Consider the following 15849-nt stretch of genomic DNA (forward strand, 5'->3'; position numbering starts at 1 on the left):
CTCGCTCCCGTGAGCCTTCGCTGCCTGCGTGCGCGTGCGCCTCGCAGTCGCGTGGCCGCGCGCAGAGGCCAAATGGGTCGTGCAGCTGGCACGCATGCGTGATAGATAGATAGATAGATAGATAGATAGATAGATAGATAGATAGATAGATAGATAGATAGATAGATAGATAGATAGATAGATAGATAGATAGATAGATAGATAGATAGATAGATAGATAGATAGATAGATAGAAAATATTTTCAACCATAACAAAATTGTCAGTTTCGTATACACACTTTTTCTGTTCCTCCGTCAAGTAGACAAATATTGCGTGTCTGGAAAAAAAAATAAAAATCACATGCGCTCATCTTTTATCAAGATGGACTCCAAAGTCGTGCAGAATCTTCTGAAGTCTCCTGATTTTGCTGCTCAAAGCCTCAAAGCCTCGGCAGCTTCCTTGTATGGGGCGAGTCAGCCGGAGCGTGACGGGCGACAGGCCACGGAAAGAATCCTGGCCAGGCCGGAGAAAAAGTAATTAGTCCTCGAGGTCAGGCGTCACCAACCACCGGCTACCGGTCCACAGGGCATTTGGTCACGCGTTGTATGATATAAAACTACTCACAGTCATATGTTCTTTATCCTCTGCAAAAAACAACAAATATTCGTGACTCTAGTACTGTAGTACTACTCTGGGTAAACAGTTCTTTCGTCTGCTATCCAGCGCTGGATCTGCTTCTCCAAACATGACAACAGTCAGTAGTTGTCAGCGCACCTCCACACGTGTGGGGGGCCGACGACCCTCAGCAGGTCGTCGGCCGGCTCGCCGAGGACCACCCCAGGGGCTTGTTGACACTACGCTGAACCCCCCTGAATGGAAATCCAACAAGAGGCCCAAACCTGCAGGTGGAACAACTATCTAAGGCACAATCCGGAGAGGCTCCGATGACCCTCATGAAATCTCACAACGTTTACAATTTCGCCTTGTCTATCTGTCCAAACCAAAATGGTATCGGATGCAAATATTTTTTGATGCTCTGGCAAGCAATGAGTGTGTGTGTTTTTTTTTTTTTTGATGCATCGTTAAACGCTGATGTTTACCCTATGACAAAAACGTAAAAATTTGACAAAGTTCAAATTGGTGTGAATTCCCTCGAGTCTAGATAACTCCAAAAAAAAAAAAAAGCTTACTATAACTCATCAAATATTTTTTTTCTTCCATGTAAATCAATTAGACATTAAATATGTGTGGATTTTTAGTCCCTAGTCTTTTCTGTATTTACTGGGGGGGGGGGGTGAAGTAGTGATGGACAAGCGATGCTTCATGAAGCACTTGTAATACTTTTTGACTCCTCTAGATGGCACTATTGGTTTAAAGATGGAAATTTTATTCATGTCATTGCACTAGTCTTTCTTTAAACCAAGAGCACCCTCTAGAGGAGTAAAGAAAATATCGCAAGTGCTTCATGAAGCTTCGTTTGTCAAGAAACAATGTTTTGAATCTAACCTGTGTTGTTTAATTGATTGGGTTCCGTCCTTATGTTGTCACTACATTACACAATATCCGAGGTTTGAAACAGCCTTCCAAATGCTCTAAAACGGCTTACAAAACCGATTTTCCGATTCAAACCGTTTTTCGTTATACAGTACCCGAATATATGTCCGTATATATAACATGGGACGTTAAATAGGGGCGTTTTGGCACAATATGAAACATTAGCTTAGCAATATAGCCAAGCAAGTTCAACGACAGGCCCATATGGGAACCCCCTCGTCTCCGTCTCCGGGATGACTGAATGAATGAACACCTTGGCCAGATGAAAGCTGAGCCGAGGCCAGGCCAGGCAGCTCCATCGGTGTTCAGACCACCAAAGCTGAAGCTGAAGCCTCCTTTGTGTTTGACAACAGCGGCCGGGTCAAGGAGCTTCTTTTAATAGAGGACACCTGCTCTGCCGCTATGGACTTTTTGCGGAACTTTCTATACGTCTGTTGTTCTCGGCGATGCTGCATTCCTGACGTGCGTCACCTGTGACTCCATCTTTAGATGACTGACATTATTAGAATAACATTCGGTTGACTAAAAAGGATTCTCATTCGCAACTGTTCTTTCCTGATGGGATTAGAGAGCAACAGTTGGTTAAGCGGATGTGACCCACTCCAGCACTTGATGCAATTTCATTGAAACTAAATTGACTGAAAATAAAGTTCTACATGAAGAAATGTGAGCAAGAAAAAAAATGTGAGCAAGGATGAACTGACAGTTTGGGGTTGTAGCGCCCTCTGTTGCTTTGGCATGTGCTTGGCAACCTCCAGACCGCAAAAAAACAAATTGTACAATTGAGAACATTTAAGCAGTAATAGTTAATAAACTTGCATTGATCTGCATTTTAAAAAGTTGTAATTCTGAAAATTAAAAAAAATGCACCGTAAAAAATAAAACATTGATAGTTGAATGAAATGTCAACATTTGCGTGTTTCATATTAATGGTAAAGCGGTGAGAGAGCGAGAAGCCGAAACGAGCGTGATGACGTCACGCGCGAGTCACGTCCGAGGAATGTGAGCAGCGGGAACACGCTGAGCAGAAGGAGTTTCCCGGGAGATGTGCGATGATTAAAAAAAACATTACGATTGGAGAAGAAAAAGAAAAAGAAAAAAGGAGAGCTGTGTGCGTGTTTCTGCTGTATTAATTATAATTAACCATCGTGGCGAGCTTTCTGTGGAATGTTGACAACTGGCTAACTTGAAGCAACACGCTCGCTCAAATCGCTACAGGCGACAACGTGGAGAGCAGCAATAACGTCACGCGCCATCTTGATGACATCAGAAATAGTTTCTGGATTAGTAGTGCAACAATTAATCGGAACTATTTTGACAATCGATTAATCATCTAGAGTCTTTTGTTTTTTGACTGTCCAAATCTTCAGTAGGCCTAAATATTGTCAGATTTCTGAAGTCCTGAAGCATCACCTCCTGATATAGAAAGTTTTGGATGACAACTTTTACATGTCTGATTAGGGAGTGATAAAACTTTTCATTCAACTTTATTGCAAGGTTGAGCGCACGCACTGACAGCAAGAGCCAAGGTTCAGTTTTCATAACTGGCTAAAGTTTTCAGACAATGGGAAGGAATTGAAAACTGAGTTACATTTCTAAACATATTAGGGTTTCAAGACAGGGTTAGGGTGAGGGTTTCAAACTAAAGGTATGGTTTCAAAAAGTGATATCATGGGGCAACAAAATGAAGGAACTTCAAAAATGGCTAATAATGTAATCCGGTCTGTTCTTTTTCCTACTAAAACTCCAAAGCAGGAGTGTCCTCAATTTAAAATTAATTTCAAGTAAAACGCAGCGATGAGATTAAAGCAACATAAAAGAGGCTACTATTCCGTTGTTAAAATAATAATAAAAATATATTTTTGTGAAAAATACGATGACATTTTTATTTTGTACGTTACCGCCATCTTGTGTTTAAAAATGGCTGCGAATCATGACGCAAACCTCGTGGAAAAATTTTAATGTCAATCCTTTTTTTCAATGTTGTGTTTTTAAATTTGCGAACTATATGTTGGATTTACTTTGAAAGTCTTTGTGTCACTTAATTACATTTGTTTACCAAAACTACACACGACGTCAAAATGCTCTACGGCAGGTCAACCTGGACAAACTACACGCACAATTAGTGTGCGTGTACTTTGAATAGCTAATCATGATCAAATTCAGACAAAGTTTATATACCGGATTTGTTTCCTTAAATTTTGCATTGATTACGTGTCACGTATTTAACGATTTTAGTTAACTAACGAACCGTTTAACGAGCAAAATCCGGATAGCGAAGGAAACTTTCAGCTCCCATCAGTTGTGTAGAAACGTGTACGGCAACCGCATGGGGACTAACAAATTCGAAACACTTATTTAACGTTTAAGCAATTTAAGCATTTATAATTCATAACCAAATATAATTAGTGTACATCATCTAATTATTTGTTACAATCACGTTTCTATTTTATTTTTTAAGTAAAAAAACAAGTCATTACCTTTGGATTTCAAAACGTGTAAGCAAATCGCGAAGGGGCCTTTGGCCTTCCGTATGCGGCACTTCCGGGGCGAGTTCGCACGTGTGGTAAACAAGCATGGACGCCTCGGAGAAATGGAGCGATGTAGCCAAAAGTCCGAGTTTGAAGAACCTGACGGACGGAAACTTCGGCGTACTGAAAGAGAACCAATGTGACGCTGTGCAGGATTTGGTCAAAGCGCACCTCGACTCCTTCGACCACGCCATCTGCGAAGGACTCAGTCGCGTCGTGCAGGTCCCACAAACTCGCACGATCACTAACTAACTAGTCTATTAAAAGTAATATTATACACAGATTTGCTTATTCAGCGTCTACTAGTTGTGTACAAATGATGTGCACTCAGCGGCCATTTGTAATGATATTGATAATGCTCACTTTTGATTGACACAGTGATCGATGTAAAGCTGTTCGTGCATGTGAGTCAAAATCTTTATTTATTTAAATTAAGGCCTTGTTTATCCAAGTTGCAGTTAACCCTTCCACAGCAAAATGTGGCATTTGAAGTGTGTCTTGTTTCTAATTAGGGTTTCAAATCAGTCTTAAGGTTCCAAAATAGGGTTTGAAGCCTGGGTCAGGGAATCAATTCAAATATTTAAGCGAAGCTTTTAAGACAGTTAAGGTTTCAAGCCAAGGTTAACGTTTTTAATTTAAATTGAATTTCATCCACTGTTAATGTGCATCGCAGTAAATGAACACAAATGGCGTGTGTCGGTGTCAATGCTGCAGTGTACCTAATGAAGCAAGTGTGGGCGTGTCATCAGGTCATCCCACCGTTGGAGTTCATGGTGAAGGGCGAGCGCGTCAGTCTGGCGTTCGTGGAGGCCGCCGTCCAACCTCCGGCCGTGTCCAAGGGCAGCGTGTGCCGGGAGATGAGGGTCTTTCCGGCAGAGTGTCGCTCCAGGAGGTGCTCGTACAAGGGCAGGTTGGTGGTGAGTAATGCTTTTGAAAAAAAAAAAAAAAAAAAGGCTTCTGCAGGGGAACCATGATTTTTACTAATTGTTTTGAGAAATGCATTCGCTGTTTTGCAAGTTTCAATTCTGAGCTGAGAAATGTACCGACACTTCTTTTTTGGTCCCTTAACATCAAACTTTTGTTTAGAAAAAGTTCTGCAAAAATCAGCAATTTTTTTTTTGTCAAATTTTTTTTTGGGGGGGGAGGCATAATGTTTAAATGTCATTATCTGGTTCTAATGTGTTAATGTGGAAAAAAAAAACACTGACAGCCCCAAAAACATTGGCATAAACCAACAAAACAAAAATCTGCTGATTTTTGCCAATGTTTTAAGAGCTAATATCAGTCATTAATATCGGCCGGCCAATTAATCGGTCGGGTGCTACTTTTGACCGCGAGTTTGCATGCGTCCAGGCGGACGTGAGCTGGTCGGTGGACGGCGTCCCCAAAGGGATCATCAAGCAGGTGCTTGGGCAAATTCCCATCATGGTCAAGTCCAAGTTGTGCAACCTGCACGGGATGTCGCCACAGCAGCTCGTGCAACACCATGAGGAGGCCGAGGTAGGGTTTCAAGAGCCCGTTGGCTTAAAAAAAAATTGGGATTTCAAACGAGGTTTACGGTTCCAAAGTCAGGTTTCTAGCCTTGTTAGGGTTTCAAATTAAAGTTAAGGTTAAGTTATGTTTAGAGTTTTGAATTGGGGTTTGAAATCTAAGTTAGGGTTTCAAAGATGGGTAATAGGGTTTCATGTCAAGGTTAGGGTTTAAAACAAAGGATAGTGTTTCAACATAGTGTTTCTAACAAGGGTTAAGAGTTCAAGCAAGGGTTAGGGTTTGAAAGTAGGGTTTTTTGAATAATTCGATGCCGTCTGTGTGGTGTTTAGGAAATGGGTGGCTACTTCATTGTGAACGGCATCGAGAAGGTGATCCGCATGCTGATCATGCCCCGAAGAAACTACCCTATCGTCATGTCACGACCCAAGTGGAAGAGCAGAGGCCAGGGATACACGCAGTATGGTAAACACCCCACTCCTCAGCCCCTTTTACACCGCCTGGCAAAGTCACCTTCCTAAGACACTCTTGTGCGTAAAAGGTACCAACATTCATTGGGCGTTTGAGTCCTGCCGCAAATTTTCCTGATCCTAAAGTAGTTGCTGGAGTTAGCACGGCAGTGGCTGGAGTTAGCACGGCAGTGGCTGGAGTTAGCACGGCAGTGGCTGTGTAAAACCCGGGACAGATGTGGGATGAAATTTAACACTACTCGTCACCCATTTGCCCTGCTGATTGTTTCAAAGGCATTTGTTACCGTTAAACGCAAAAATAATCTCTGATTACCGGGATGCTGTGCTGCTGCCCGAAAGGGGACACATACGTCAATGCTGTGTGAAAGGCACAGGCTGAGGAATCCCTACTCACTGATACAGTTTTGCTCAAACTGTGTCAAATCGTCCTGATAAATTGGTGCATAAAAGCCAGAAAACAGTAAAACACTGGCACGTCATACAGTGCGAAAGGGGCTTTTTTTTTTGGTGCATTATCCCTGCAAGTTTTCACACCGTCTCCCATCATATCAGATAATTTACATAATCTTGATACCCCCGTCCAGCTATTGGCTCAATTGCAGACAAAAGGCCAATTTTGCTAGGCAGCGTTAAAGGGGCTTTTGTTGTTGGGTTGTCCCTGCGTGTTTTCACGCCGTCTCTTGGCAGGTATGTCTATGCGCTGCATGAAGGAGGAGCACACGGCGGTGAACATGAACCTTCACTATATGGACAACGGAACCATCATGCTCAATTTCATCTACCAGAAGGAACTTTTCTTTTTACCGCTCGGCTTTGCGCTTAAGGTACCGTACAAAACGTTTCAACAAGCTTTTTAGTCCTAAACGGGGGTTGGGTTTCAAATTAAGGTTTTAAGTCAGGGCAGGGATTTTAAATTAGGGACAATTTAAAAACAGTATTAGGATTTTATTACATTATCAAAGTAGGGTTTCAAGACTTGTTTAGACTTTCCAAGTAGGGTTTCAAACAATGTTAAGGTTTCAATGTGTGGTTTTAAGTGTTTCAAAAAGTAGGGTTTCACGCCACAGTTATGGTTAGGAACAAAGCTTAGGTTTCAAATTAGGGTTTAAGATTTAAAATTAAGGTTTGAAATCTTGGTTAATTTTTCAAACAAGGGCAAAGGTTTCAAATTACAGTTTAAAGCTAAAGTTTTGCTTTAAAAAGTAGGGGTTTTAAAATTAGGTCACTAAAGTTTTTGACTAAATTGACTAAAAGTTAGGGTTTCAACTAAGCCTGGCTAAGGGTTTCACATTAATGCTTAAAGCCAGTGTCATGGTTTCAAAGTAGGGTTTCAAGCCAGCGTTTCAAGCTATGTTTTGACTTTCAACAAGTGGTAGGGTTTCAAATTTGGCTCTTCAAGCTAGGATTTGCGTTTTGAAATGACATTTTTCAAGCCAGGGTTGGGGCTTCTGCAGGTGTTAAGGTTTCAAGTCCATAGTATTTCCTTGCAGGCTCTGGTGGACCTGAGCGACGCGGAGATGTTCTCGGAGCTGATTAAAGGCACGGAGGAGAACTCGTTATACCGCAGCTGCGTGTGCGAGATGCTGCGCTTGGTGTCCGAGCAGGGCTGCACGTCGCGCCCCAAAGTCCTCGACTACCTTGGCCAGCGCTTCCGCGTCAAACTCAACCTGCCCGAGTGGTACACCGAGCGGCAGTGCGCCGACTTCCTGCTGGAGTACGCCCGCTCGTCTGCGCGTCGCCGCGGCAACGGCGAGTCTGCCCCCCCCCCCCCCCCTTGCTAACTGCTTCCTGTTCCCGCAGCGAGTGCATCTGCATCCACCTGCGGACGGGCATGGAGAAGTTCCGGCTGCTGTGCCTGATGTGCCGCAAGCTGTTCAGCTTTGCCAAGCAGGAGAGCCTGGAGGAGAACCCGGACAGCATCGCCTGCCAGGAGGTCCTCACCCCGGGGCAGCTCTACCTCATGTTCCTCAAGGTCAGGGCTATTTTTAGATATTCAATTTGAACTTACTTTTTTTTATTTGCCATTTTACAGTGATTATTTAATTAAGACTAAAATATCAAATTTATTATTAATGTAAACTAGTTTACATATTTCCTTGCACATGCAAACGTTTGTTTTACCTTTGAGTTCATTGTAATTAATTATGAATTAAGAAAATAAGAACTTATTAAAATATTTGACAGTATTTTCCATGCACGTACAGATGGGTTTACTTGTTGAAAACAATTGGCTAATTTATTCTAATTAATAAAAAAAAATACATTTGAAAAATTAAAACTTATTTTTTAGCAACCATTCGACATGCATGTACATTTTAAAAATATTTTTGCTAATTGGTTAAGGCTGATTTATTATGCATTAACTTAAAAAAATATTTTAAAAAAACTTGTACATATATTTTTTATACTTTAAAAAAACAAATGGCTAATTCCAGTTCATTATAAATTAAAAAATAAATTACACTAACAATTTTGCACGTATAACTATATTAGAATTTTTTTTAAATAGTTTATTTATGAATACATTAAAAAATATATATTATCATGAAATTATTAACAAACTAGTTTACATATTTACTTGCACATGCAAACGTTTCTTTTACCTTTTAGTTCATTGTAATTAATTATAAATTAAGAAAATAAGAACTTATTAAAATATTCAGTATTCAGAGTCAGTATTTTACATTAATGTACAGATAAAAAAAAAACTTTTTAAAACAATTGGCTAACTTATTCTAATTAAATTTAAAAAATAAATATTAACTTTTTTTGGGAAATCTTTTTACATGCACGCACACTTTTAAAATATGTTTAATAATTGGTTAATGATTAATTATACAGTAACACATTTGCAGGTATAAATACATTAGATTTTTTTTTTAATAATTAATTTTTTTAATGAATAAATTACTACAAACATTATGAAATAATTTTACATATTTTATATGCACAGACACATTTTTTGACCTTTTTTCGAATAATTGGCTCATTCAGTCTAATTTTTAAAAAACTGTACTCTCCCTTGAGCCCAAAAAGCATCGTACCCGTGCGAGTATGGATGACGTCCCGCTTGATGCATTCCGGCAGGAGCGGATGTGGGCGTGGCTTGTGTCAATCAAGTTGGCGTTTGAGAAGCGAGGCAGTCGGCTGAAGGGCGGCTGCACGGCCGAAAACCTCATCAAGATGTTCAACCTGGGAAGCGACCTCACCAAACCCTTCGAGTACCTGTTGGCCACCGGCAACCTCAGCTCCAAGTCGGGTCAGCACCGCCTTCCGCACTTGACATGCTGTCAGAGACTTTCAACACAGCGTTCGGGTGTGAAGACGGGATCGGACTTTAAATTCAAGTTTCTAGATATGATGAAGCTTTTCAAATAGACTTTCAAAAAAGGTTGAGGGTTTCAAGACAAAGTTCTGGTTTCAAAGTTGAGTTTTAAAAGTGGGTTAGGGTTTCAAGATCAGGTTAGGGTTTCAAGAGAGTGTTAGGGTTTTAAGTTTGGGCTCAAAGATATGGCCGGGGTTTGAAACAAAGATGAAGTTTTCAAATGAAGGGTTCAAGACATGACTAAGGTTTCAAATTAGAATCTGTAGACACGGAGTCAAAGTTAGGTTTTCAAGCTGTGTTTAAGGTTTCAAATTGGGGTTTGAAGACATGGTTAGGGTTTAAATGAAGGTTTCAAGACGTAGTTAAGTTTTTAAGACATGATTTCAGTTTTAACTTAGAGTTTAAAGATAAGTTTGAGGGTTCAATTGAGGTTTCAAGAAATGTTTTAAGTTTCAAATTGGAATTTCTTGACAAAGGTAAGGGTTTCAAAATGAAGGTTTTAAGCTCTGGTAGGATTTCAAGTTAGAATTTCAAGATACGTTTAGGATTTCAAACTGAGATAAAGTTTCAAATTAAGGTTTCAAGCCATGTTGAAGGTTCTAAGGTAGGCTTTGTGACACGGTTTGGGTTTCAAGCATGTGTTGTAAATTTGATGTTGTCAGGTCTGGGCATGCTGCAGACGACGGGCCTGTGCGTGGTGGCCGACAAGCTCAACTTCATCCGCTACCTGTCGCACTTCCGCTGCGTGCACCGCGGCGCCGCCTTCGCCAAGATGCGCACCACGTCGGTGCGCAAGCTGCTGCCCGAGTCCTGGGGCTTCCTGTGCCCCGTGCACACGCCCGACGGCGAGCCCTGCGGCCTCATGAACCACATGACCGCCAGCTGCCAGGTGGTCACGACGTTTGTGCCCACCGTGACCCTGCCCGCCCTCCTCTGCTCGCTGGGCGTGGCCCCCGCAGACTCCGCCCCCGCCGCCCCCTTCGCCGACTGCTACCCCGTTGTGCTGGACGGCGCCGTGGTGGGCTGGGTGGAGGCCCGGGTGGCTCCCGGGGTGGTGGATTCGCTGCGCAGGTTCAAGGTAGCCAGCTTGACTTTTCGCGGAAATTTACCGCAAAATTTTTCCGAACATGTCACGGGCGTGGCTAGAAATTTTTTTCAGTGGGGGGGGGGGGGGGGGGGGCAGGGTGACAACACCCCAGTGAGTGAAATATTGAGCATATACCGGGTCAAAGTGACCAACATTCACATTCACAGATTATAAGAAATGGTTAATTTCGACGTTGTGCAATGAAAGCGGTTCATAATAAATTATAAAAAAAAATTTGTGTTGTTAAACATTTTGGGTCAAATTGACCCATAGTATAATTATTATTGTTTCACTATGAAACATCTCATCGACAATTAAAATTATTCAATTTTTGAGCTTTTCAATTACATGTGAAATGTTTATCGGTAGGCTATTAGAACATTAAACATAGCCTGGGTCAAATTGACCCATTTTAACATTGAATACTACAAATGAGTAGTTTTGCTACAAAACGTAAAGTAAAATGGTTCACTATGACATAAATTCCGTTAAATGTTTATTGGAATGCTTTTGGAAAATTGACCCATTTTAAAATGAGTAGTTCTTCGCAATGAAATTTATCAACAGACAATTAAAATGGTTGATTTTGACATATTTGCACTGAAAACTGTTAATCATGAGCTATCATTTATTATCAGTGCGCTTTGGGAACATTAAATAAACATAGCCTGGGTCAAATTGACCCATTTTAAAATTTGTAGTTTTTCGCAATAAAACTTTATCAACAGACAATTAAAATGGTAGATTTAGACATATTTGCACTGAAAACTGTTAATTATTGGTTAGCTATAATTCATTATCAGTGCGCTTTTTGAACATTAAACATAGCCTGGGTCAAATGGACCCATTTCAAAATTAAAGTACTACAAATAGTAGTTTTTCATGATGAAACTTGTTCAATTTGAAATATTTGCAATGAAAGTGGTTTACAATGTTTAAAGGGATGCGCTTTTTATCATTAAATATAGCCTGGGTCAAATTGACCCGGGAACATCATTGCTGTTCCTGAGACATGAAACTAACAGGCGGTTTAATTCACGAGAGGTCATTTTGTTTGTTTTACTTTTGTGTCTCATCGTCTACTTCTATCTCATGTACCGATTGGCTAGTTAACAGCCTATCCCAGTGGTCCACGTAGCTCCGCCCCTGAGCGTCTTGTTCCTTCGGGTTCCGTCAACTTTCCGTAAATCCGCCGTCAATGTGCGACTTTAGGTCCTGCATGAGAAGAAGGTTCCTCCCTGGACCGAAATCGTTCTGGTGCCCAAGACGGGCAAAGCCAGCTTGTACCCGGGCCTGTTCCTGTTCACCACGCCGTGCCGCATGGTGCGACCCGTGCACAACCTGGCACTCGGAAAGCAGGAGCTCATCGGCACCTTTGAGCAGGTAGCCAACCGGAAAGCTCGAGAAAAAGCCAAGCGAAAGTGTTTGTTTTCTTTTTTTGCCGACGTTTGCGTCTTGTGCGTAAGCTTTACGTCAACGTGGCGGTGATGGAGGCGGAGGTGCAGGCGGGCGTCAGCAGCCACCAGGAACTCTTCCCGCACAGCATGCTCAGCGTGGTGGCCAGCTTCATACCCTACTCGGACCACAACCAGAGTCCCAGGAACATGTACCAGTGCCAGATGGGTGAGTGACCGCAACGGGTTCCGCCGGTCTTTCCCGCTTCTGACTTGCGCGAGCGTCTTCAGGTAAGCAGACGATGGGCTTCCCCCTCCACGCCTTCACCGAGCGCTCGGACAACAAGCTGTACCGGCTGCAGACGCCGCAGAGCCCGCTGGTGCGGCCGTCCATGTACGACCGCTACCAGCTGGATAACTACCCGAGCGGCACCAACGCCGTGGTGGCCGTCATCTCCTACACCGGATACGACATGGAGGACGCCATGGTCAGTCGTGCTGGAACAGGAATGGCCCCATGTCTTAGCTTAGCCTAGCCTAGCTTAGCACCATCGGCGTACCCTTTCTAATTAGAGATGGACTAATTTTTTTTTTCTTCCATTTTGTTTCTGGTGCTTCCCCCCCCACTGGCCAGATCGTCAACAAGTCGTCGTGGGAACGCGGCTTCGCTCACGGCTGCATCTACAAGACGGAACTGGTGGATCTGGCCGACAAGGCGCGGGGCCAAGACGGTGTGGTGTTCGGGGCCAAGCCGGGAGACCCCAAGGTCAACGGGCGACTGGACGCCGATGGACTCCCGCCGGTGGGCGCCATGCTACGCCACGGCGACCCGTACTACAGCTACATCAACCTCAACACCGGACAGGCCTTTGTCACCTTCTACAAGTGCGTTCCACCACATAGCTTCACTGGATCTAAAAGTTATGTCAAGGTCAAACGTCAAGGTCACTGTAAGGTTAAACATCAAAAAATAGTTTCACTTTTTATCTAATGGACTTCGGATGTGTTGGACATTAAGACAGTAGGGAGACACTTTTTTTATTTTTTAATACAAGTGACCTTTACCTGAAGGAGGTTGCCATGGTTAAAGGTCACCAGAAAGGTCAAAAACCAAAGTTGCAACAAACCACATTGAGTTATACCTCAAATTAAAGGGCTCGTCGAATGCGTTCCAGTTATAAAAAAAAAATTCAGTAGGTATCATGGTAATAATAGGTATGATAATGTAACAATAATCGTCTCTAAGTCAAAAATCAATTCACTATATACTCCATCATGTCACGTCTCATTTTAAAGGTCTTGATGAGAGTTTTCTTGAATTGCTGTTATTTTGACAGGAAATAATCATATGCTCTTCCTGCAGGAGCCACGAGGCGTGCGTGGTGGACAACATCAAGATCTGCGGCAACGACGCCGGCTCGGCCTCCTTCAAGCGCGTGTGCATCACGATGCGCGTGCCGCGCAACCCCACCATCGGCGACAAGTTCGCCAGCCGCCACGGCCAGAAGGGCATCCTGAGCCGCCTGTGGCCGGCCGAGGACATGCCCTTCAGCGAGAGCGGCCTCAGCCCCGACATCCTGTTCAACCCGCACGGCTTCCCGTCGCGCATGACCATCGGCATGCTGATCGAGAGCATGGCCGGCAAGTCGGGCGCCCTACACGGCCTCAGCCACGACGCCACGCCATTCGCCTTCTCAGAGGACAACTCGGCGCTCGACTACTTCGGCGAGATGCTGCGGGCCGGCGGATACAACTACTACGGCACGGAGCGCCTCTACAGCGGCACCAGCGGCCTGGAGCTGGAGGCCGACATCTTCATCGGCATGGTTTACTACCAGAGGCTCCGGCACATGGTGTCCGACAAGTTCCAGGTAAATACACGGGCCCCATGAAGATGGGTTTTTTAAATGTATTAATTTATTTTAACTCATTCAATCTCAAGCCATTTTCACTGAAGCAACCCCCTTCACTCCTGGCTGTTTTACTGGATTTAAACAGATTTTGCCAGGCCCACAGAATAATGTGTTCTATTGCTATCAAAACATGGAACCTACCAACAGAAATATTTGTCTCTTCTTTCATCAGGAAAAAATATATATATTTCTATCTGTTTCCGTTTTGCAGCAATTAGCATTAAAATATAGCAAAGTTTTGTCATTATTCACAAATCTATTTAGAATTGTGAGTAAATTTGGTATTTTTCAACACGGTTCATCTCCTTTGCTCTGCTGCCATCTGCTGGCCGTTTTTGTAGTAACTACCATTTATTCAACCGTTCTTTGCAGTTGAGAGGCTGCATCAAAGTCTTCTGTATGCTTTAGCATTAAAAAACAAACAAAAAAACATATAAATATGTCTTTGGGACATTTAAAATATTCATGCGTTTTTGGGAGCAAATGAGTGCTGATGCCCATTATGATATTTGGCATTATATATATATATTATATAATAAATATTTTTGTTCCCTTAACGTGGTTTAATTAGGAATAGGAGAGTACCGCTCAAGCCAATAACCGGCCTTATTTCAAGGTAAGGTTGCGGCCATTTTACAAACAGGAATGTGAAATTAGAAGAATAGAAAACTGAACTGAATTTAAAAAAATAATAATACTCGTACATGTAAACAAAAAACGTTAATAATCTAAAAAAAAAAGCAAAATAAATGTGATATTTGTATTAATCAAAAATTTCCTAAATCAGCAAAAAAAAATGCCACATAGATGCTATTTGTTAGCCTTAATATCATGTTTCCCATCATGTGTTAGCATTAAGCTAGCAAAGGCTCTGCATTTGTTTTACATGCCCATGTAATTGTTCACTATTTGCCAAACTGCAGCTGGTGTTGAAGTGAATTGAGCTGCTCTCAAGTTGGAGCAAAAAAAAAAAAGACTGCTTGAATCTTAAGACACAACTGTATTGTGTTATTACAAGGGATGTTTGATACCTACTTTTATTCTGTATTCTGTATACACTCGAGTACTCACCGATGAAGCATTACATAAAACTTCAGTTAACACATTTACAGGTAATTGTGACTCTTGGCAAGGAATGGGCTTGATGTCTTTTTTTTCTTTTTCTTTTTTAACCTGACGTATCGGTGGTTGGTATCATCAGCATTCACAAGTACCTGATACCTTGAAATAAGAATGGTACCATCCCTACTTATTACTGTATGTTTTTTATTTTTATTTTTTTTTTAAAAACGTTTCTTACCGTGACGTCTGATGTGCCAGGTGCGTACGACGGGGGCGCGCGACAAGGTGACCAACCAGCCGGTAGGCGGCAGGAACATCCAAGGCGGCATCCGCTTCGGCGAGATGGAGCGCGACGCGCTGCTGGCGCACGGCTCGTCCTTCCTGCTCCACGACCGCCTCTTCAACTGCTCGGACCGCTCGGTGGCGCAGGTGTGCGTGGACTGCGGCAGTTTGCTGTCGCCGCTGCTGGAGAGGCCGCCGCCCTCGTGGTCGTCCACGCGCCACCGCCGCACCGTCTGCACGCTCTGCGGCAAGAGCGACTCGGTGGACGCGGTGTCCGTGCCGTACGTCTTTCGCTACTTTGTGGCCGAGCTGGCCGCCATGAACATCAAAGTCAAGCTGGACGTCAAGTGAAGTTCTGGCAGGCCCTGTGGGACGCTGCTTTGTGTATATAACAACTTTTTTTTTTAACTGAGAGCTGCTTGTTTGGGATTGAATAATGCAAAGCGCTACCAGTTACGTACACACTTCTGAATTTGCTCATTATACCTTTACATATGATCACCTGGCTTGCAGAGTCAACTTATTTGCATTGGGGGGGGGGGGGGGGGGTGCAACACGTATAAATAAATATTCCTACTTGTACAAGAATGTTTTTTTTTCTATCTTTCCCCAAATCAGTTGTAACGGCTGTCATTTACACGTACGACAAAGCTGTCAGTTTCTTTTAAATGATGTTCTGGCTACCTTTTTTTCCCCTCGAGTCCTCAAATATTGGCCTTTGCTCAAAATATACTCCCAAGTAATCGTCGATGAAGTTAATATT

The 15849-nt window shown here is 42.8% G+C and overlaps 1 protein-coding gene across 1 annotated transcript; it reads left to right on the forward strand.

Annotated features, from left to right (window-relative positions):
* Positions 1 to 4088: 4088 nt before the first annotated feature.
* On the forward strand, positions 4089 to 15620 carry polr1b (RNA polymerase I subunit B). The gene is made up of 15 exons (XM_086089082.1): positions 4089 to 4287; positions 4815 to 4982; positions 5419 to 5565; positions 5886 to 6018; positions 6711 to 6847; positions 7514 to 7737; positions 7824 to 7995; positions 9111 to 9282; positions 10011 to 10426; positions 11648 to 11818; positions 11902 to 12058; positions 12121 to 12317; positions 12464 to 12714; positions 13193 to 13700; positions 15063 to 15620. Exons 1-15 carry the CDS (start codon positions 4111 to 4113, stop codon positions 15435 to 15437), a joined length of 3405 nt encoding a protein of 1134 aa, XP_085945208.1. The 5' UTR covers positions 4089 to 4110; the 3' UTR covers positions 15438 to 15620.
* Positions 15621 to 15849: the final 229 nt, after the last annotated feature.

The sequence above is a fragment of the Leptonotus elevatus genome, chromosome 11 (genome assembly GCF_054856555.1).
Source record: "Leptonotus elevatus isolate MCC_2025b chromosome 11, RoL_Lele_1.0, whole genome shotgun sequence".
Taxonomy (NCBI): Eukaryota; Metazoa; Chordata; class Actinopteri; order Syngnathiformes; family Syngnathidae; genus Leptonotus; species Leptonotus elevatus.